Consider the following 22,292-nt stretch of genomic DNA (forward strand, 5'->3'; position numbering starts at 1 on the left):
GGCGAGAATGAGGTCAAGTTGCTTTCTCTTATGTTGGTTCTCTCACCACTGGCTGTAGGTACAGTGTGGCAGTCCTTCAAGGCTAGGCCAGTTTGGTCATTGGTGGTGCTATAGAACCATCCTTAGTGATAGACGTTGAAGTTCCCTAACCAGGTACATTCTGTGCCCTAGCAACTTTCAACCTTTCTTCCAAGTGACAGCAACATGAAAGACCACTAACCCTTCAGATGAGGAAGGTATTAATCAGCAGGTGCTTTCCTTGCCCATATTCGATGTAATACCATGAGACTTCATGGGGTTCAGAGTCGATAAGGCCATAAGAAATAGGAATAGGATAGGATAGGCCATTCAGCCTTTGAGCCTGCTCTGCCATTCAATAGGATCATGACTGATCCTCATGTCCACTTTCCTGTCCTTTCCCCATAACCTTTGATTCCCTTACTGATCAAATATCTATCTCAGCTTTAAATATAAACAAGGACTCTGCCCTCACGGCTTTGTGTGGCAAGGAAATCCGAAGACTCACAATCCTCTGAGAGAAGAAATTCCTCCACATCTCAGTTATAACATGGCACTCCTTTATTCTTTTACAGACTATGCCCTCTGGTCCTAGAGTATCCCATGAGGGGAAAAATCTCGATGTGGAGATGCCGGCATTGGACTGGGGTAAACACAGTAAGAAGTCTGATAACACCAGGTTTAAGTCCAACCAATTTATCGGTTGGACTTAAACCTGGTGTTGTCAGACTTCTTACTGGGAAAAATCTCCTCAGCATTTACCCTGTCAAGCCCCTTAAGTATCCAAAATACTTCAATAACGTCACCTCTTATTCTTCTAAATTCCAATGAGTAGAGTCCTAACCTGTTTAACTTTTTGTCATAAGACAGAAACTTGGGGACTACCAAGTTCACTCACAAACCATTGTGCTACCACCTTCCATGAGTCTGCCTTGCAAGTGGGAAAAGACATACCTGGGAATGATAAGGAAGAAGTCCGGGACATTGTTGGTAAGGTATGGTATGGTATGTACCAGGACTACTAGGATAGATGCAGAAGAGATGTTCCTGATGGTGGGGGTGTCCAGAACCAGGGATCACAGTCTGAGGATAGGTGAACCATTTAGGACGGAGATGAGGAGACACTTCTTCACCCAAAGAGTGGTCAGCCTGTGGAATTCATTACCACAGATAGTTGATGTCAAAACATTGAATGTATTCAAGAGACGGCTAGATGTGGCACTTCGGGCAAACGGGATCAAAGGTTATGGGGAAAAAACAGGATTAGGCTATTGAGTTGGATGATCAACCATGATTGTGATGAATGGTGGAGCAGACTCAAAGGGCTGAATAGCCTCCTCCTGCTCCTATCTTCTATGTTTCTATGACTATGTCAGGCTGTTGCTTAACTAGTCTACAGGACAGATTCTAGAATAAGTCGCCAGATGTTAGTGAGGAGGGCATTTGCAGGGTAGCTAAAGAATGTGTGCCTTTGGTGTTTTCAATGCTAGCTGATTCCAAGAATCTTTTGGGTTTTATTTTTGTTTAACTTTTCTGTAGGAGTCTGATACAACTGAGCTTGCTTGGCCAATTCAGAAGGCAATTAAGAGTCAACCGCACTGTTTGGGGTCTGGAGTTAAATGTAGAGCAATGGGTAAGGGTAGCAGATTTCCTCATTGAAGAGCATTATTAGTGAATCAGAGAGATACCCCAATTTAACCAGGATCTTCCAGGAACATGGCATAGAGTATACAGTCCAAGGTTAGATAATTGTGGATAAAAGCAAATTACTGTGGATGCTGGAATGTGAAACCAAAAGAGAAAATGCTGGAAAATCTTAGCAGGTCTAGCAGCATCTGCAAGGACAAAAAAATGCAGATGTTTCAAGTCCAGACAGTTGACCCTTTGTCAAAGCTCCTTTTTAGATAATTATGGGTTGTGCATCAGGATAAATAAAAGTATTAAAAGATGAGCAGCGACAGAGCTCATGAAAACACAGTCATTTCCCATATTTACATATCATAGAGTCAGAGAGCACATCAAGTCTGCAACAACAATAACTACCACTAAAGGCACGCAATGTGAGCCCCAAATAACTGAAGATAGGAGCAGGAGGAGGCCATTTGGCCCTTTGAGCCTGCTCTGCCATTCATTACGATCAAGGCTGATCATCCAACTCAGTAGACTGACCCTGCTTTTTCCTCATAACCTTTGATCCAATTCACCTCAAGGACTATATCCAGCTGCCTCTTGAATACTCAATGTTTTGGCAACTGATTGGTATTGAGTTGAAATTTAGCTGCATGATATGAACAACAAATGCAATAATACCCACCAATTTAATAAAAAGATTAAGCTATTTATTTCAAGACTGGTGACTATCATATCGACAAATTAACGATTGCTACTGATATCACACATGACAATTTTGCAAGAACTTTGCAATATTCAATTATAGATTCTTAAACACAACTTAGGCAATGCATAGTAATGGTGATTACAATAAGCTTGGGATTTCCACCAGTGTTAGCCCACTGCAATTAGCAGGAAATGTGCAGTAATCATGGCACAGAGGACAATCTAGACAGAATTATTGTAATATTGGGAATTGCATACTTAACCTACAAGTGTCACTTCTAAAATAAGTCTCATGCATTAAAATGTAATAGTTTGCAAAAGTGTTTTGTACAGAAGCTTTTGTGTCCCCTGGTAATGTCTGAAAACCTAACAAAAATGTTTACCAAATCCACATAAATAGCAGTTTTAAAAATAAGTTTATTTACTAGTGTCACAAGTAGACTTACATTAACACTGCAATGAAGTTACTGTGAAAGTCCCTAGTCGCCACATTCTGGTACCTGTTTGAGTACATTGAGGGAAAATTTAGCACGGCCAATATACCTAGTCAGCATGTCTTTCAGACAGCGGGAGGAAACCCACGCAAACATGGGGAGAATGTGCAACTTCCATGCAGTATGAATTCTCACAACATCAGGTTAAAGTCCAACAGGTTTATTTGAAACCTCGAGCTTTCAGAGTACTGCTCCTTCCTCAGATGTGTGAAGAGTGACTTCGATCTAACCTGAGGAAGGAGCAGCACTCCAAAAGCTTATGATTTCAAATAAATCTTTTGGACTTTAACCTGGTGTTGTAAGACTTCATGCTGTGCTTACCTGACATCAACACTGGCATCTCCACATCAAAACTCCACACAGGCAGTGACCCAAACTGGGAATCAAACCTGGGTCCCTGGCACTATGAGGCAGCAGTGCTAACCACTGTGTCACCATGCCACCCACTGTGCTATGATGGTTACCTTCAATGGAGGAGACACACATCTGCCTATCTTGTTTGACACACCACATTATGTTTCAATTTCCAAACAATTGCAACTTAGGCATGGTCTATTAATGATACATCAGAACAATTCTTCTCTCTCAAAAATATACTTGCCTGCAGATGTTTCAGTCTTTGATTAATGGGTTTCTTTATTTTCCATCTCATATATGCATAACTTTTTTCCATACAAAATTCAGGAATTCCCGTAGAGCCCATAACAAGTCAAACATACTGATAACATCTAAACCGAGGGCTGTTGAATATCCCTGATGGCTACTCTGTGTCAGCAGCTGACGCTTCCAGTGTCAATCCATTATGAGATGCCATTTAAGAACAATTATTTGGTAGCAATATATGTATTCAACTTGTAATTAACAATTTGTAGTGGTCAGTAGGTTGATCCATTATAGAATTTTTGTCACTGTATGTTATTTGCATATAATTGAGCATTTCAATTTTTGATATTGTCAGCAAATCCTGCTATCATTTTAAGGATAGTTGGATGAAAATTAATGACTGAAAAATTAGGGCTGCTCTGAATTTGTCCCACTGACTACACTCAATTCCCCAATCAGCACTGCTATCAATCAGCACAGCGGTTAACACTGCTGCCTCACAGCGCCAGGGACCCAGATTCATCCCGGCTTGGCTCACAGTCTATTTGGAGTTTGCATGTTGTCTCTGAATCTGCATGGGTTTCCTCCGGATTCCCCAATTTCCTCCCACAGTTGAAAGACGCGCTGATTAGATGCATTGCCATGCTAAATTCTCCCTCAGTGTACCTGAACAAATGCTGGAGTGTGGTGGCTAAGGGATTTTCACAATAACTTCACTGCAGTTTTACTGTAAGCCTATTTGTGACACTAATAAATAAATTTTAAATGTAAAACTTCACATCTGCAGTTTCTGGATTGCTGACAGACCCACCTCACAAAACTGTCACCAATTTGTTGCAAAATCACAATTTTTTAATTCATTTGTGGGACATGGGCATTGCTGGCTGGCCAGCATTTATTGCCCATCCCTAGCTGCCCTTGAGAAGGTGGTGGTGAGCTGCCTTCTTGAATCGCAGAGGTCCATGTTCTGTGGGTTGACCCACAATGCTGTTAGGGAGGGAATTCCAGGATTTTGACCCAGCGACTGTGAAGGAACAGCGATATACTTCTAAGTCAGGATGGTGAGTAGCTTGGAGGGCAACTTGCAGGTGGTGGTGTTCCCATGTATCTGCTGTCCTTGTCCTTCTTGAAGGAAGTGGTCGTGGGTTGGAAGGTGCTATCTAACGATCTTTGGTAAATTGCTGCAGTGCATCTTGTAGATAGTACACACTGCTGCTACTGAGCATCGGTGGTGGAGGGATTGGATGTTTGTAAATGTGGTGCCAGTCAAGCTGGCTGCTGTGTCCTGGATGGTGTCAAACTTCTTGAGTGTTGTTGGAGCTGCACCCATCCAGGCAAGTGGAGAGTATTTTATCACATTCTTGACATGTGGCTTGTAGATGGTAAATAGGCTTTGGGAAGTCAAAAGGTGAGTTACTCATTGCAGTATTCCTAGCCTCTGACCTGCTCTTGTAGCCACTGTGTTAGTTTGGTGAGTCTAATTGAGTTTCTGGTCAATGGCAACCCCAAGGATGTTGACAGTGGGGGATTCAGTGATGGTAACACTATTGAATATCAAGGATCAGTGGTTAGTGTGTGTATGGTGTATGGTGTACTGGCCTTCATTAATCGAGGGATTGAGTTTAGGAGTCGGGAGGTAATGCTGCAACTTTATAAGACCCTTGTCAGGCCTCATTTAGAGTATTGTGTGCAGTTCTGGTCGCCTCACTATAGGAAAGATGTAGAAGCTATTGAGAGGGTACAGAGGAGATTTACAAGGATGTTGCCTGGACTGGGAGGCATGCCTTATGAAGTTAGGTTGAGGGAGCTGGGACTCTTTTCCCTGGAGAGACGAAGGTTGAGAGGCGACCTGATAGAAGTTTACAAAATGTTGAGAGGAATAGATAGGGTGGACTCTCAGAGGCTATTTCCCCGGGTTGAAATGGTTGCTACGAGAGGACACAGATTTAAGGTGCAAGGAGGGAAGTTCAGAAGTGATGTTAGGGGTAAGTTTTTCACTCAGAGGGTGGTGAGTGAATGGAATCGGCTGCCGTCAGTGGTGGTGGAGGCGAACTCGCTGGGGTCTTTTAAAAGACTTCTGGATGAGTATATGGGGTTTAATGAGATTGAGGGTTATAGATAGGTCTGTAGGTTGGTAGGTGTTGATGTGATCGGCGCAACTCGTGGGCCGAAGGGCCTGTTTGTGCTGTAGTGTTCTATGTTCTTATTGATGATAGTTATTGCCTGGCATTTATGTGGCACGAATGTTACCTGTCACTTGTCAGCCCAAGCCTGGATATTGTCCAGATCTTGTTGCATTTGAACATGGACTGCTTCAGTATCTGAGGAGTTGTGAATGGTATTGAACATTGTGCAATCATCGGCGAACATCCCTACTTCTGACCTTATGACGAAGGGAAGGTCATTGATGAAGCGGCTCCAGATTGTTGGGCCTAGGACATTATCCTGAGGGATTCCTGCAGAGAGGTCCTGGAGCTGAGATGACTGACCCTCCACAACCACAACCATCTTCTTATGTACCAGGTATGACTCCAATCAGCGGAATGTTTGCCCACTGGTACCCATTAATTCCAGTTTTGCGAGAGCTCCTTGATGCCACAACCAGTCAAATGCGACCTTGATTTCACCTCTCACCTTGCCTCCGGAATTCATGCTCATTCAAAAAGGCCACACAAATGGATAATAGAAGAAATGTGAATATCACTGTGGTACAAAAAGATGCTTCTCAGTGAGGTTCAGATTGATACACAATCTTGCACTTTGCTTGACAACTAACCTGAGGTAGACTCCAACAAAATGAACAATGTACTCATTCTCAATTGAAGAGCACAAAAATAATCATGTTTTGTCAAACCGATGAATAACATAAAGCAGTGATCTCACTGCTACATCAGAGGGTCTCATTAAAAGGTTTCAGACTGTAATGAGTATAATAGCTTAACTGCAATGTATCTACTTTACTTACGTTGAAGCTTAATAGCATTCTGACAGTAACACCCGGAAAGAGCAATGACTTGCATTACCAGCAGTGGTTACTACTATTGCTGTGCTATTCTACGTTAAGTGTGGGTAACAACGATTTGCACACAAAAGCAAGTGATCTGCCGTTGTGATTATGTTTAAGGAAAAAAGCTCCAAGATTGTGATGTTCATCGATTTATGGATCAGCTTCCTATATTAATCATTCTCATACTCATCTGGCTCTTTACAAATGCATTCCAACTATCAGATATCCACAAAGTGTCAGACTCAAACCTGGCTTTGATGTTTTACTGCTCATATGTCACACTAATAATACATGTGTCTTGGCCAATACAAAGCCTTACACGATCTGTAAAGCATCTTACTTAAAGGCATTTCAACTTCTGTCCACTGTGTGCTTGAGGTTAATATTTTCATAACACACATATGAATTGGTTATTAGTGGTTTCGTTGTATAGAATTATTTCTCGTCCTAGCATTTAGAAACATTCAGAGAAATATAGAAGATAGGAGCAGAAGGAGGCCATCTGGCCCTTCAATCTTGCTCCGCCATTCCTCACAATCATGGCTGATCGTCCAACTCAATAGTCTAATCCTGCTTTTTCCCTAGAACCTTTAATCCCATTCGCCCCAAGTGCTATATCTATGTCTTAGATATAGTGTGTTATATTGTCTATGTCTTAATTCCACAAGTTATGTGATATATGCACACAATTAACAACATAGGTAAAAGGAGTAGGGATAGGCCATTTGGCCCCTCAAGCTTGCTCTATCATTCAATAAGCCCATGGCTGATATGATGTGGCCTTAACCTCACTTTCTTGCCTGTTCCCATTATCCCTTGATTCCCATGGTGGCACAATGGTTAGCAACGTTGCCTCAACGCCAGGGACCTGGGTTTGATTCCTGGTTTGGGTCACTGCCTGTGCGGGGTCTGCATGTTCTCCCTGGTGTCTGCGTGGGTTTCCTCCGGTTTCCTCCCACAGTCCAAAAGATGTGCTGGTTAGCTGCACTGGCCATGCTAAATTCTCCCTCAGTATACCTGAACAGGTGCCGGAGTGTGACGACTGGAGGATTTTCACAGTAACTTCATCGCAGAGTTAATGTAAATCTACTTGCAATACTAATAAATAAACTTTAACAAAAATCTGTCTAACCAAGCCTTGAACATATTCAATGACTCTGGGATAGACAATTCCAAACCCTAACTGCCCTGTGAGAGAAGAGATTCCTTCTCATCTCCAGCTTGAATGGGAGATCCCGGTGCGATTTTCCTGCACTGCTAGACTGGTCGAGTAGCAAAGCGGGGTGGGAAATTTCAACAGGTGGCCAAAAATCAGACTTGCACCCAGCGTTCAGCAGGTCACAATTCGCCTGGGCCATCTTTTTTCAAGTAATCATCCTCTCATAGGGGAACGGTGTGAGGCTGATTTTAATATTCGTAGGTTCATGGGGTGGGGGGGGTGTGCCTTGAGCAGTGACAGCCTGGCAATGCCAGCCTGGGACCCTGGAATTGCCAGCCTGTCACCCTGGACACTGGCCAGAGCACCCTGGCACTGCCAGTCTGGCACACTGGCACTGCCCAGTGGGTGGGACTTGAGGGACAGGACTTTGTGGGAGGCAGGTCCAGACAGGGCAGAGACAGACGAGGGAGGTAGAGGGGAGAGAAGGAAGGACTCTATCCGGGTGGGAGGTAGTGGTAGGTCCAGCGATCAAGTTTCAGGGTCAGCAATCAGGAATTCGAGGTGGGGGGAGAGGTCGGGACCAGCGATCAGGGGTTTGGGAGGGGGTCAGGGCTGGTGACCAGGAGGTCTGAGATTGATGGTGGTCAGAGTTGCAGATTGGGAGGCCGGTGACTGGGGAGGTGGGGGTCGGGGGGATGATCAGGAGGACGGTGATGTCCAGGAGGGGCAGCTATTCCCATGGGGGGAAGAGCATGACCATGGGGAGGGACGTAATCTGATCTCCCAATATACTGGGAGCTCACGCACATGCGTGTTAGCCCCCTGAGCACTCTGCTGCTGGCCTCTTTGGCGGGATTAGGCTCCATCCCTCCCTACTGGCGTGAATTGCCTGATTGCCTCTGCATTGTGAGCACCATAAATAACCGAGGCTCACCTCGCTGAAAAAAATGGGCAGGAAAACCTCCCACCCAGGGCAGCACGGTGGCACAGTGGTTAGCACCACTGCCTCACAGCGCCAGGGACCCACATTCAATTCTTGGCTTGGGTCACCGTCTGTGTGGAGTTTGCACATTCTCCCCACGTCTGCGTGGGTTTCCTCTGCGTGCTCCAGTTTCTTCTCACTGTCTGAAAGACGTGCTGGTTAGATGCATTGGTCATGCAAGATTCTCCCTCAGTGTATCTGAACAGATGCCAGAGTGTGGTGACTCGCGGATTTTCACAGTAACTTCATCGCAGTGTTAATGTAAGCCTACTTGTGATACTAATAAATAATCTTTTGCTTTTTACTTTGTATTGTCATATAGCTTGTGCTGGAAGATAGATGGGCAAGTTTTTTGTTTTATAATGCTAGGTTCCTTATGCTACAATATGTATAGTTTTCTCGGTCACCAGGTTACTCTGGCACTGTGAGGCAGCAGTGCTAACCACTGTGCCACCATGCCGCCCCATTATATACAGTTGTTGCAGTGCTATATAACATGTTTGTTATATAGCACTGCAACATAGCAATGCTACACGACAGACTACACATCATTCTTCTGGCCATTGTAAACCTATATTAAAAAAAATCAATTGATTAATTTAAATTTTAAGGAAGCACAGGCTGGTAAGTTAATAGAATTGGTGCGTTATATATAAAATAGATAGACAGATTTAGTAATTTACGAAAAATTAAATGACTAAAAATCTCTAACACCCTTCAGCAAATATCAGTTTGTTCCTGACATCTTTCAGCTGCCCGTTTTTAAATAAATCACCCTGTGCCACCTTGGATCCTCTAAAAATAACCCAAGCGCAGGCTTGACTGCGTGGCCCTGAATTGATTCATTTCCTTACTTCTTGCAGATTCATTAAGCTATTCTTTGCTCTCTTGGCTGATCTCAATTATTAAAATAAGAAAGAAGAGGAATTTCAGCTTCCTTTTCCGCTAGCATTCAGTCAACCGTTAGCTTGTTAAAGAAAGACAGTGCCTCTGGTGAATAGAAAGAAATAAAAAGTGCTGCAAAATGTACATTGAGGGGGAACTGGTGCAGGCCAACCAGTGTAGATTGGTTCCGGTCTCAGGCCCTATAAATGGGGAGGATTAATGTCAAGAGGGGCATCTGGCTGTAAGACACCTGCCAAATCCAAAAGTAACAGTTGGTATGCAGGTGATTGGTATTATTCTGGCAACCCATATAACACTGGGGTGGTATGGTGGCACAGTGGTTAGCTCTGCTGCCTCACAGCGCCAGGGACCCAGGTTCAACTCCCGGCTCGGGTCACTGTCTGTGTGGAGTCTGCATGTTCTCCCTGTGTCTGAGTGGTTTCCTCCAGTAAGCTCGGTTTCTTCCCACAGTCCAAGGATGTGTGTATTAGGTGGATTGGCCATGCTAAATTGCCCCTTAATGTCAGGGGTTAGTAGGCTAAGTAAGTAGGATTGTGGGGATAGGGCCTGGGTGGAATTGTGGTCAGTGCAGACTCAATGGGCTAGGTAGCTTCCTTCTACACCATCAGGATTCTATGATTACATGGGGAAAAGTCGAGGGGGGGGATCCAACCAACCAACAAACACAGGGGGATAATTCCACAACAAAATTCTCACCATCTAATTGATTCCATTCTAGCCAAACCTTCTGGTGTTAGGATTGGACCCAATAATTACCCATCACAAGACACATTTCAAAAATATTAGAACTAAATCTGATTAGACCTAGGAATGCCTGCACCAGCCTGCTGCTATCTGAAGAGAAAGAACATGCAACGTTATGGAGATGAGGCAAGGGAATGGCGCTGGGTAGAATTCTCTCTCAAAGAGCCAGTTCAACTCAATGGGCCAATTGGCCTCCTTCTGCGCTGTAAAGATTCTGTCACCAGAACTTTACTGTCCCGCCCGCCACAGGAATTGGAGCAGGCACAGGGAGGACAATGGGAAGGTCCATTGACCTGGGACAGGATTTTACAGTTTTGGAACAAGTGAGGCTGTAAAATCCTGCCCTGTGATTCTGGGGTGCAATTCATGCAATGAATTTTCCTGCAGCATTGGCATCTATAGATTACTGCAAAGCACACAGGTGGATGGCTAAAGCAAGTTTCATGGACGAGAGGGTGATAAGCTAATGTTTAAGATGTTTTACCTGTTCCCATTGAACTCATTTTGTTGGTTTTACCCAACATTTTTGTTGACCTGCTAAAGCCTGTCAAAGATGAACTGATCCAACATTTGATCCGAATTCATGAAAACAAGTGGAGAAAAATTGGAGTTTAATTCGAGTCCCATTCTGTTATCACAATATTGTAAAAGCAGGCTGGTTCGAAGCTGTTGTGCGAGCAAGAATCACTCAATCCTCCTGGCCAAGGATCACAATCTCAAACACACAGCAAAAAGTGGCACTGTAAATCCTGGTAATGTCTTCGTCAAGTATAATGCTAAAAGGAGTTCTTGCACATCGATCGTGCCAGTTGGAGGTGTGGATCTGCTGTACCAGCTGTCTAAAGACAGAACACGGATTAACCAGTTGGCAGCCTGCTGAGGAGAGGCATTGAAAAATGGAACAGAAATAAAAAGAAAATAATGATCTCATCCATCTGTAAGTATGTGGTTTATAAGACGTTACCTGACAAAATTATACTTTCATAACGGTAAGGAATGGAGGCTTTAAGGGCTTCCTGAGGATTATGGATATGTTATTTGTCGCTGTGACTAGTCTGTCTTTTATGAGGCATTGTCAAGTACATAAAATCATACTGTACAGAAGGAGACCATTTGGCCCATCGAATCTGCACCAACCGCAATCCCACCCAGGCCCTATCCCCATAACCCCACGTATTTGCATTACTAGTCCCTCTGAAGCTAAGGGGCAATTTAGCATGATCAATCAACCGAACATACACATCTTTGGACTGTGGGAGGAAACTGGAGCACCCGGAGGAAACCCGCGCAGGCATGGGGAGAACGTGCAGACTACACACAGACAGTGACCCAAGCTGGGAATCAAACTCTTAGTTATAGAAAGAATGTTACTGGCCCCCAACTTTCACCTTTATGGTTGCAGATGGACATCCAGGGAAATCAATCTGCATAAACTCACCCTACCCACTGTGTGTCTGTCATTACTATGAATCTGTCAGAATTGTTGCACTTAGCTGGGTCACGGCTATTTGATGTGTTTGCACAAGATAAGGGCCATCTTCAACAACTGGAGGCAGGACTTTCCTTTGAGGAATAGGAAACGGAAGTGGGGCTGTTTCCACGTATTGGAAATGTCTTAGTCGGGAGACGGTCACTGATGCTTCACCCTGGACCACAATATCTTCACCTTCGACAACCAGTTCTTTACCCAGACACATGGAACAGCAATGGGGACCAAATTTGCATCTCACTATGGTAATATCTTCATGCACAAGTTCGAACAAGACCTCTTCACCACACAGGATCTTCAACCGATGGTATATACCAGATACATCAATGACATTTTTCTCCTTTGGACTCACAGCGAAGAATCCACTCACCTGATGAAGGAGCAGTGTTTCAAAAGCTCGTGATTCCAAATAAACTTGTTGGACTTTAACCTCGTGTTGTGAGACTTCTTACTGATCAGATTTTCGCTGCAGCTTGGAGGTGGGTTTAGCAGGTAATGAACCATTGAGGGGCTCAGTAGGGAGGCAGGACTGCTTAAGTGGTAGCCTGCTTTAAGCACACAACTGGAACCATTAGTGTCGCTCCTATTTCATTGCTTTACCTTCAGCTTGAAAAATTTGCCTCAGGAGAGACAGAGGCCTGGAACCCATGACAGGACAGCCCCTCGATTTGCCGATATGGGCCTATAGGATTTCATTGAGGCAAAAAAGAGGGAGGTCCTCATCCCAGCAGATAGCAAGGAGAGGCTAGCCAGCCAAACCAAGCAGGCTGCGATGAAGATAGCTGCTATGGCAAGATGAGTACAACACTCAGGACAGATATCAGAGAATCATAGAAATCCTACAGTGCAGAAGGAGACCATTCAATCCATCGAGTCTGCACTGACCACAATCCCACCTAGGCACCATTCCTGTAACCCCACACATTTACCCCGCTAATCCCTCTAACCAACGCATCTCAGGACACTAAAAAGCAATCTGGCATGGCCAATGCACCTAAGCCGCACATCTTTTGGACTATGGGAGGAAATTAGAGAACCCAGAGGAAACACACGCAGACACAGGGAGAACATGCAAACTCCACACAGGCAGTGACCCAAGACAGGAATCAAACTTTGGTCCCTGAAGCTGTGAGGCAGCAGTGCTGACCACTCTGCCACCATGCCACCCAATCTGGGTACTCACGCAACAGTATACAAACCTGAGGACACCTGCTCTTCATGAACCCTGGAGGAGTGTGTACAGAAGGCACTCTCACAGTGGCTCAGGGCAATACTGATGGCGAAGGAGTGTCAGCACTGAAGCATGCAGCCTCTCATGAATAGGAACAGTTGCCATTGGGCATGTGGCCAGCAAAGCATTATCGTATTCCCTTTCGTTGTAGAAGAAACTCACTCACAATGCCCTCAACAATTGCACTGAAAAGATTCAGCACATGCAGAAGCTTCTGCTTGCCAAGACTAGTTCTCATGATCTCTTCTTGCATTGCCCACAGATGCAGCTGTCAAGGCAATAAGAGATCGTCCTAAAAATCACCAGGCCAAAGCACAGCCTCACAAGGGCTTGAAAGAAACTCCTTCACATCTTACAAGCACACCCTCCATCAGCACAGCTACAATCACTTTAATGAGTTCTTGAGTGTGTTTAGATGGGGTGGTGATCATTGACATTAGTGTACAGAAGGAGGAGCCAAAACAAAGGCACTATGGTCAGATGCTCTTGACATTGACACAGCACTGATCAGCCAGGCAGAGTTACAGGACAGGCTCAACTGTGATCAGCAATGGCAGATGTGCTCCTTTATGTCTGACTTCATGAAGCAATGCAAGGCCTTCTTGACATATCTCTCTTCCATACTTTGGCCAACCTTTTATTCAACCCTCCTAATCTTTTCTTTGTTGCTTAGGAACATACAAGATGAAAAGTCAACCAAATTTCATCCAGTATATCTTATACCACTTTGGTAGTCACATGATACAATAATATCAGAGTTATTATCTAATTGTTGCAATCAATCTCTATCAATTAGTCCACAATGTAACCAGACCCTAGGTGAGGGAAACTTGCAATGGTGGAAAATATTGGCAGTCAAAATTAATATAAAATTTACCCACTCTTCCCAAACATGCATTTCTCAAATCATTCCTATACCTACCTCTAAATGTTTTTTTTATTCATTCGTGGGACATGGGCATCACTGGCTGGCCAGCATTTATTGCCCATCCCCAGTTGCCCGAGGGCATTTGAGAGTAAACTACATTACTGTGACTATGGATTCACATGTAGGCCAGACCAGGTAAAGAAGGCAGATCTCCTTCTCTAAAAATAAACTCTCTAAAGGACCAGATGGGTTTTTCTGACAATCAACAATGCTTGCAATGGTCATCAGTAAATTCTTAATTCCAAATTTTTTTTATTGAATTCAAATTCATATCCTTTCTGTGCTGCACTGGCCATAATTTTTTGCACTATTGCCAATATGTTTGTATCAACGGCCGGAGAATTCATGCTGGCCTGATTCTCTGGTCCCAGTGCATTGAACGGAGATTTGGCTGAGAGCCAAATTCTCCAACCTCGTTCTCAGTGGTGGTAGGGTCTGAAATGCTGGAGAATTCCAGCCAATGTTCTTAAAAGTGCCAAGATTACATCGTTTCAAGTTAATATTTACTCTTTAAGGCATCAGAACATCTGAATTGCTTTTGCAGTTCTAATAAATAATCATTGACCAAAAACATAACAGTTTCTCTACAGATGCTGCCTGACCTTCTGAGAATTTTCTGTTACTGTTTTTACTTCTGAATCTCTTTACACACTGCCACTGGCCTTTGTTGCAAAAGCTGCAGATTTTATCATCCAGGCCCCAAAGATCACTTGTATGTTCCATACATATAATTTTGTTTCAATTTAACTACAGTACCTTCCTGGATTTTTTTCATCCTCAACGTAGTTTGCATTTGTACAGAATTTAGCTTCCCACCAATTCATTCCATGGCTGGAGCTCGCGTCACCTTCTCCACGTCCAGGGCATTCTGATAGCAGTGGGGAACATGGAGGACGATCTTCTCATCCAGAAGCCAATTATGGGACACTTCCTGCCACTGCTGGCATTTTACCGGTTTGGCCTTCGCTGCATTGGGAGACCGCCTTAGGAAAGGGGTGTCTGTGGGGACGATGGGAGAGGGGAGCAGATGGATGGGGCACCCTCCTAATCAGGTACTCTTTGGCCCACAGAGTGATGCCCAGCAGAAATGGTCACCTGTATGGTCACACCTCCCCTGCTTTCACCAACAAACAGCCCCCCACCCCTGCTCCCCTCCACCATCTGACTGGTCCAACGCCACTTACTGGGAGAGTGACATTGCTGCATCTCTCAGCTGTGTGCATAGGATGCACAGCATCTTTCTCGTGCAGAAAGAGGCGAATTGACCCATCCAGTCTGCACTGACTCTCCAAAAGAGCATCCCACCCTTCCCTCCATCCCATCCCTGCAACTGCACACATTTACCAGGCCACCTAACCTACACATCTTTGGACAGTATGGTACAATTTATCATCTGATTTGATTTATTATTGTCACATGTACTGAGATACTGTGAAAAGTATTGTTTCTTGTGCTATACAGACAAAACATACCATTCATAGAGTACGTAAGGGAGAAGAAAAAGAGGGGATGCAGAATATAGTGCTACAGTCATAGCTAGGGTGTACAGAAAGATCAGCTTAATATATGGTAGATTCTTTCAAAGGTCTGATGGCAGCAAGGAAGAAGATGTTCTTGAGTCAGTTAGTACGTGATCTCAGACTTCTGTATCTTTTTCCCAAGGGAAGAAGATGGAAGAGAGTATGTCCAGGTGCGTGGATTACGTTGACTGCTTTTCCAAGGCAGTAGGAAGTGTAGACAGGGTCAATGGATGGGAGACTGGTCTGCATGATGGACTGGTCTTCGTTCACAACCTTTTGTAGTTCCTTGCAGGCTTAGCCAGAGCAGGAGTCATGCCAAGCTATGATACATCCAGAAAGGATGTTTTCTATGATGCATCTGTAAAAGGTGATGAGGGTTGTAATGGACATGCTGAATTATCATGGCCAATCCACCTAACCTGTACACCTTTGGACTGTGGGAGGAAATCGGAACACCTGGAAGAAGCCCATGCAGACACATACAAACTCCATACAGCCAGTCATCCAAAGTTGGAATCAAACCTGGGTCCTTGGCGTTATGGGACAGCAGTGCTAACTATTGTGCCACCTAAGATGTGCAGTCCTAGCAGTGTCCACCACATCTGCTGCTGGGACTGAAGAGTTGTTGACACTCTGATCAGCGAGCTGCTTTTAGAGGCAGCCTTCATTCTTCAAAAGGATGGAAGCTCTGGCGGCAGTGCATCAACAGCCAGGTGGCCCTGAAGTCCAATTGGGGGCTGCTCAAAAGGCTCACCATTGGAGCCACCAGCACCTCAACAAAATGTAACCTCTCTATGTTGCCCTCAAATAACTCAAGCTTTCTCAGAAAAATTGCTTACTGACCAACACTCCATTCCGAAGGTGCAACCCAAATGTTTCACTTGAAATTTATTTGAAGCTGCACCCATTGTGCCGATGTCACAACATGCTCAAGAATTCCCCCAATTCATTAGAATGCACTCAGACTCAAAATGAGTGCAAATTGACACCATTAAGTGAAAATCACCAGAGCCCAACGAAACACTAAACTCACACTAACATATTTTCTTTTTGACTTTCAACACATTTAACCATCATTCATGCATATCAAGCACAGCATTTTTAAGAATCTACAACTGATGTAGCTTTTCAATTTTTACATGACATGTATTGTCAAAAAGTGCATTTAAAGAAACACATTACAGTCTCAGTCAGAATAATTTACTTCAAAACGATGAAAAAATTCCAAGTGATATACTTTTGCTTCCTGCTGCACCTGAAAATCTAGACTCAATGTTGAGGGACCAACGGAGAAGCACAATTAGAAAACACTTGCATTTGAGAGTCTGATGCATGCCCAGTTCTCTGGGTAGAGAGGCACTCGGAAGGGAAGTTTGATGAAATAATGTAAAAGATTGGGGAATCTTGGGCACATTGCTGTCACATGTACAACTCACTCATGCCCAAAATTTAGTGATCCATTAGGCTTTTTAATATGTTTGTGCCCAGATTAGAGTCATAGAGGTTTACAGCATGGAAACAGGCCCTTTGGCCCAACTTGCTGCTCTTTTTTTTAACCACTAAGCCAGTCCTAATTGCCTGCATTTGGCCCATATCCCTCTATACCCATATTACCCATGCAACTGTCTAAACACTTTTTAAAAGACAAAATTGTACCTGCCTCTACTACTGCCTCTGGCTGATCGTTCCAGACACTCACCGCCCTCTGTGTGAAAAAATTGCCCCTCTGGACTCTTTGGTATCTCAGCCCTCTCTATGCCCTCTAGTTTTAGACTCCCTAACCTGATCTATGCCCTTCATTATTTTATAGACCACTATAAAATCACCCCCTCAGCCTCCTACACTCCAGAGAAAAAAGTCCCAGTCTATCCAGCCTCTCTTTATAACTCAAACCCAGATTAGAACATAGAGCATAGAAGATTATAGCACAGTACAGGCCCTTCGGTCCTCGATGTTGTGCCGAGCTATGTCCAAACCCAAGATCAAGCTATCCCACTCCCTATCATTCTGGTGTGATCCACGTGCCTATCCAATAACCGCTTGAAAGTTCCTAAAGTGTCCGACTCCACTATCACAGCAGCCAGTGCATTCCACACCCCAGCCACTCTCTCAGTAAAGAACCTACCTCGGACATCTCTCATTTCCCAGCATGAACCTTATAGTAATGCCCCCTAGTAACAGCTACATTCACCCGAGGAAATATCTCTGAATGTCCACGCTATCTATCCCCCTCATCATCTTATAAACTTCAATTAAGTCACCTCTCATCCTCCTCCGCTCTAAAGAGAAAAGCTCTAGCTCTCTCAACCTTTCCTCATAAGACCTACCCTCCAAACCAGGCAGCAGCCTGGTAGATCTCCTCAGCACTCTCTCCAATGCTTCCACATCCTTCTTATAGAGAGGTGACCAGAACTGCACACAATACTCCAGATGTGGTCTCACCAAGGTCCTGTATTTTTGCAGCATAACCCCATGGCTCTTAAACTCAAACCCCCTGTTAATAAATGCTACCACACTTGAGTGGCAACATTCAGAGATCTGTGGATATGAACCCCAAGATCTCTCTGTTCCTCCGCATTCCTCAGAACACTGCCGTTGACCCTGTAATCCGCATCAAGTTTGTCCTACCAAAATGAATCATATCGCACTTATCAGGGTTAAACGCCATCTGCCACTTTTCGGACCAGCTCTGCATCCTATCAGTGTCTCTTTGCAGACTACAAGAGCCCTCCACCTCATCCACTACTCCACCAATCTTGGTGTCATCAGCAAATTTACTAACCCACCCTTCAGCCCCCTCTTCCAAGTCATTGATAAGAATCACAAATAGCACAGAACCCAGCACTGATCCCTGTGGTACACCGCTGGTAACTGGCCTCCAGTCTGAAAATTTTCCCTCCACCACCACCCTCTGTCTTCTATGAGACAGCTAGTTACTTATCCCCTCGGCCAAATTTCCTTCTATCCCACATCTCCTTACTTTCTTTATGAGCCTATCATGGGAGACCTTATCAAACGCCTTACTAAAATCCATATATACCACATCAACTGCTCTACCTTCATCTACACACTTAGTTACCTCCTCAAAAGAATTCAATCAAATTTGTGAGAGAAAACTTACCTCTCATGAATCTGTGCTGACTATCCCAGATTAAGCTGCATCTTTCCAAATGGTCATAAATCCTATCCCTCAGGACCTTTTCCATTAACTTACCGACCATCAAAGTAAGACTAACTGGACTATAATTTCCAGGATCATTCCTATTTCCTTTCTTGAACAGAGGAACAACATTCGCCACTCTTCAGTCCTCTGGCTCATCCCTGTGGATAGTGAGACCCAATGATCAAAGCTAAAGGCTCCGCAATCTCATCCCTTGCCTCCCAAAGTATCCTAGGATGTATCCCATCTGGCCCAGGGGACTTGTCAACCCTCAGGTTTTTCAAAATTGCTAATGCAACCCTCAGAACATCTACCTCCTCCATCCTATCAGCCTGTATCATGCACTCATCCTCAAAAACATGGCCCCTCTCCTTAGTGAACACTGACGAAAAGTATTCATTCAACACCCCACCTATCTCTTCTGACTCCATGCATAAGTTGCCACTACTATCCTTGACCGGCCCTAACCTCACCCTGGTCATTCTTTTATTTCTCACGTAAGAGTAAAAAGCCTTGGAGTTTTCCTTGATCTAACCCGCCAAGGACTACTCATGCCCCCTCCTAGCTCTCCTAAGCTCTTTTGTTAACTCATTCCTTGCTACCTTGTAACCCTCAAGCAACCCAACTGAACCTTGTTTTCTCATCCTTACATACACTTCCTTTTTCCTCTTGACAAGACATTCGACTTCCTTTGTGAACCATGGTTCTCTCACTCAGCCAAAGATTCCCCAAATGTCCATTAATAAATTCTGGGGAAAATTGAGGTCATCAAGTTTAATGAAAATAATGGTTTTCCCTTGGATATGTGATTGTAAATCTCACAGATATGATTTACCCAGTGTTAACACATTTGTGTAAAATGCCTCTTCTCTGTGTCACATGGTTCAGAGCTACACAGAAACCCCAGCAGGCATTATGCCAATATTTAAAAATGGCAGAGTGGAAAATATAACAAATTTTAACCTTTTCAATTACTTTTAAACGACAAGAAACATTTTGACATGTCAAGATTCTAACAGATTGTTTGGTTTGAATATCAGAAAAACAACCAAATTTCTTATTACAATTCACCTTCCAAGCCCACAATCTCCACTGTATAGACTGACATGGGTTGTAGGTGCATAAGAACACAAGTACACAATCAACTCCAAGTTTCCCTCCAAGTCAGTCAAACACCATCATTCCTTAGAGGTATATCACTGTTCCATAACCACTTGCTTGAAATTCTGGAAACCACCTAACTAACAACATTGTTGTAACACTCAGCATGGAGATGGCAGAGGTTCATGAAGACAGCCAACACCTCCTTCTCAAGGGCAACTAGAATGCTGGCCATCTCTGTGATGTCCGTGGCTCAAGAATACATTTACAATAGTGAGAAAATTCCAATGACCATTTCCTCTTCATTTCTGCTGTGCAGAATTACAATGGACCAAGTCACTTCCCCAAATTTCCATTATAAAAGATTTCAATAGGCCAAACTGTTTCTCATATACTCTCCCTGTATCGAATTTCTTTGGACTAAATCAAACCTCATTCACTCCCATTATGTGGAAATCCAATTAACCAAACCACTTTTCATTCATTCCCATTCCATTGAAACAAAATTGGCCAAATCACTTTTCATTCACTATTATACACAATTCCTGATTGAGGCATAGCTATTAACGGCATATCTCTGATTGGAGTACAAATACGTCCCCCAATTATCTACCTATGCAATAACTTACTGAAAAATATCAGTCCAGAACATGTCAGTCATTTTTCACACATTAACAGCTCTTGTATGGTGAATTGTACGGTGCATAATCAGGCATTCAAAAAATACATTCAGTCGTATCCAATGTTTAAATGCACCAAAATTCATATATCACAAATTCCGTCAAAAAGATAAATCTTAAGAAATCATTTTTCAAACATAACATTTCCTAGAAAAAGAATAATGGTTTTTAACATTTCTAACACACTTCAATCTATAGCCAAAAGATTCATTAAGTAATTTTATTTATGATTTTACTTTTATAGGCTAATTTGTATTTGACATGTTTTGTTAAATAATACTTAGCATATGCCTCTTTATGTACAGAACAGGAATGTGTAATGCACTACATACACTGTAAGATAACATCAAGGCAAGAGCACTGTCACATTATGGGAATTTACAACTAACAGTGCTGAGTTAAAATAAACGGGCACCATGGATATAGGTAGGGCAGGTTAACCTGCTCAATTCCCAGAAAACCATCCCTATTCATTAAGATAGGAGTTCCTTCACATTTGAAGAAGCATCAAAATAGTATTATTATAAGAGTTTAGGACGACATCCCACTCTCTGCAGTTGACTACTCTCCTGTCCTATTTTTCTCCATCACTCTGTCGCTGGACAGTATTCCCTGTTTTGCTTTCTCTTTTTCATTCCTTTCCTTTCTTTCCTCTCTTTAAACCTTCTTTCTCACTCCCTTCCTAAGTTATTTTAACATTGTGTATCCGGTGTTCTTTCCCCCTTCGTTTTTATGTGCTTTTCCCATTTCTTATTTTCAAATTCAGGACTTCCCATCTCTCCCTTTCCGAATAAAGTATTGCTAGTTTAATAATCAGCTCTCTGACTTCCCCCTTACTTTTGATTTTTCTGTGTCCCATCTTGCCTCCCTGCATCTTTGCATTCATTGCCTCAGCTCCAGTGTTTACATAGCACTGATGTTAGCTAATTATTCAACCGGACAGGCAAAATGTAAAAGACCATGTAAAATGTGGCCTGCGATTCATTAATATCAGATGACATTCAGAGTAATGAAGGATGATAACTCTGAAATGAGATGATCCCAGTGTGGGAGGGTGACTAAAGACATACTGACCTGCTCCTGTATGAGCTGAATCAGAGAACTCCTATCCATATACAACCTTGAGCTTGCTGCACACACACCAGGCAAGAATTCTCTGCCTCTCCCAGCACTCAGACAGAAGCTCAAGCACTCACAGGCACTGAGGATAGCTTGCAAGGCAGTACCGATCCAGGCCCTCTCTGCACAACGTCCCTCAACAGCCAACATCTACACAACAGAATGCCAACAAGCTCCTAGAAGAGATGCAGCCAATCATGTCCAAACAAATTCAGAGTGAGTGACATGGCTCGAACGTTTACTGTAGGATTTTTCACACAGCTGCTGCCTCAACAGCTCCCCCTGATGAGAGATAGTGAGCCCTGCTCGAGCATAATTACACTTAGAGCACTGATACAGAGACCGTACAGCCACGCTGCTGCTCTGCAGAGAAACGGAGGGGTATACAGCATCTTAAAGACTCCAACATTAACCCTTTGCTGGCTTCAGCATGCCTTTTACATGTTTCTTCTCAAGTTGCTGTTATCTAATTTCATCAATTTTACAAACCATGACATAAAAAAATCCTAAAATTTACACCTTATAAAAAAGAAAAGGTTCTTGGTTCCTCCCCACCACCCCACACCTTTGCAGTTTCTGCATCAAAACCAGGTGACCTATTCCTTAACCTCAATGAATGCCCCTTCATCAGATTTAATCATCAGGTCCAAACACACATCTCACTGTTACTTGTTAGCTTTCAGCCATTATACATAGCCTTTCGATGCAGTAATCCATTCTAAATGCCATTTCACCCATCAATAACAAATTTTAAATCATTCCAAGTCAGAGCAATTGTTTATTAATACTGAGTAACCAGTCTCTGTTTGCACGA

At 43.5% G+C, this 22,292-nt stretch overlaps 1 protein-coding gene across 1 annotated transcript in view; it reads right to left on the minus strand.

The window, feature by feature from the left end:
• Positions 1 to 21,663, minus strand: part of rhbdl1 (rhomboid, veinlet-like 1 (Drosophila)) — a 261,415-nt gene extending 239,752 nt beyond the window's left edge. Inside the window, exon 1 of the mRNA XM_080206154.1 lies at positions 21,434 to 21,663. Coding sequence (XP_080062280.1) covers positions 21,434 to 21,628 — 195 coding nt within the window. The 5' untranslated portion in view covers positions 21,629 to 21,663. The remainder of the gene's footprint in view (positions 1 to 21,433) is intronic.
• Between the last annotated feature and the right edge of the window lie 629 nt (positions 21,664 to 22,292).

This window comes from Carcharhinus amblyrhynchos, chromosome 18 (assembly GCF_965287045.1).
Source record: "Carcharhinus amblyrhynchos chromosome 18, sCarAmb.v2.hapA, whole genome shotgun sequence".
Lineage (NCBI taxonomy): Eukaryota > Metazoa > Chordata > Chondrichthyes > Carcharhiniformes > Carcharhinidae > Carcharhinus > Carcharhinus amblyrhynchos.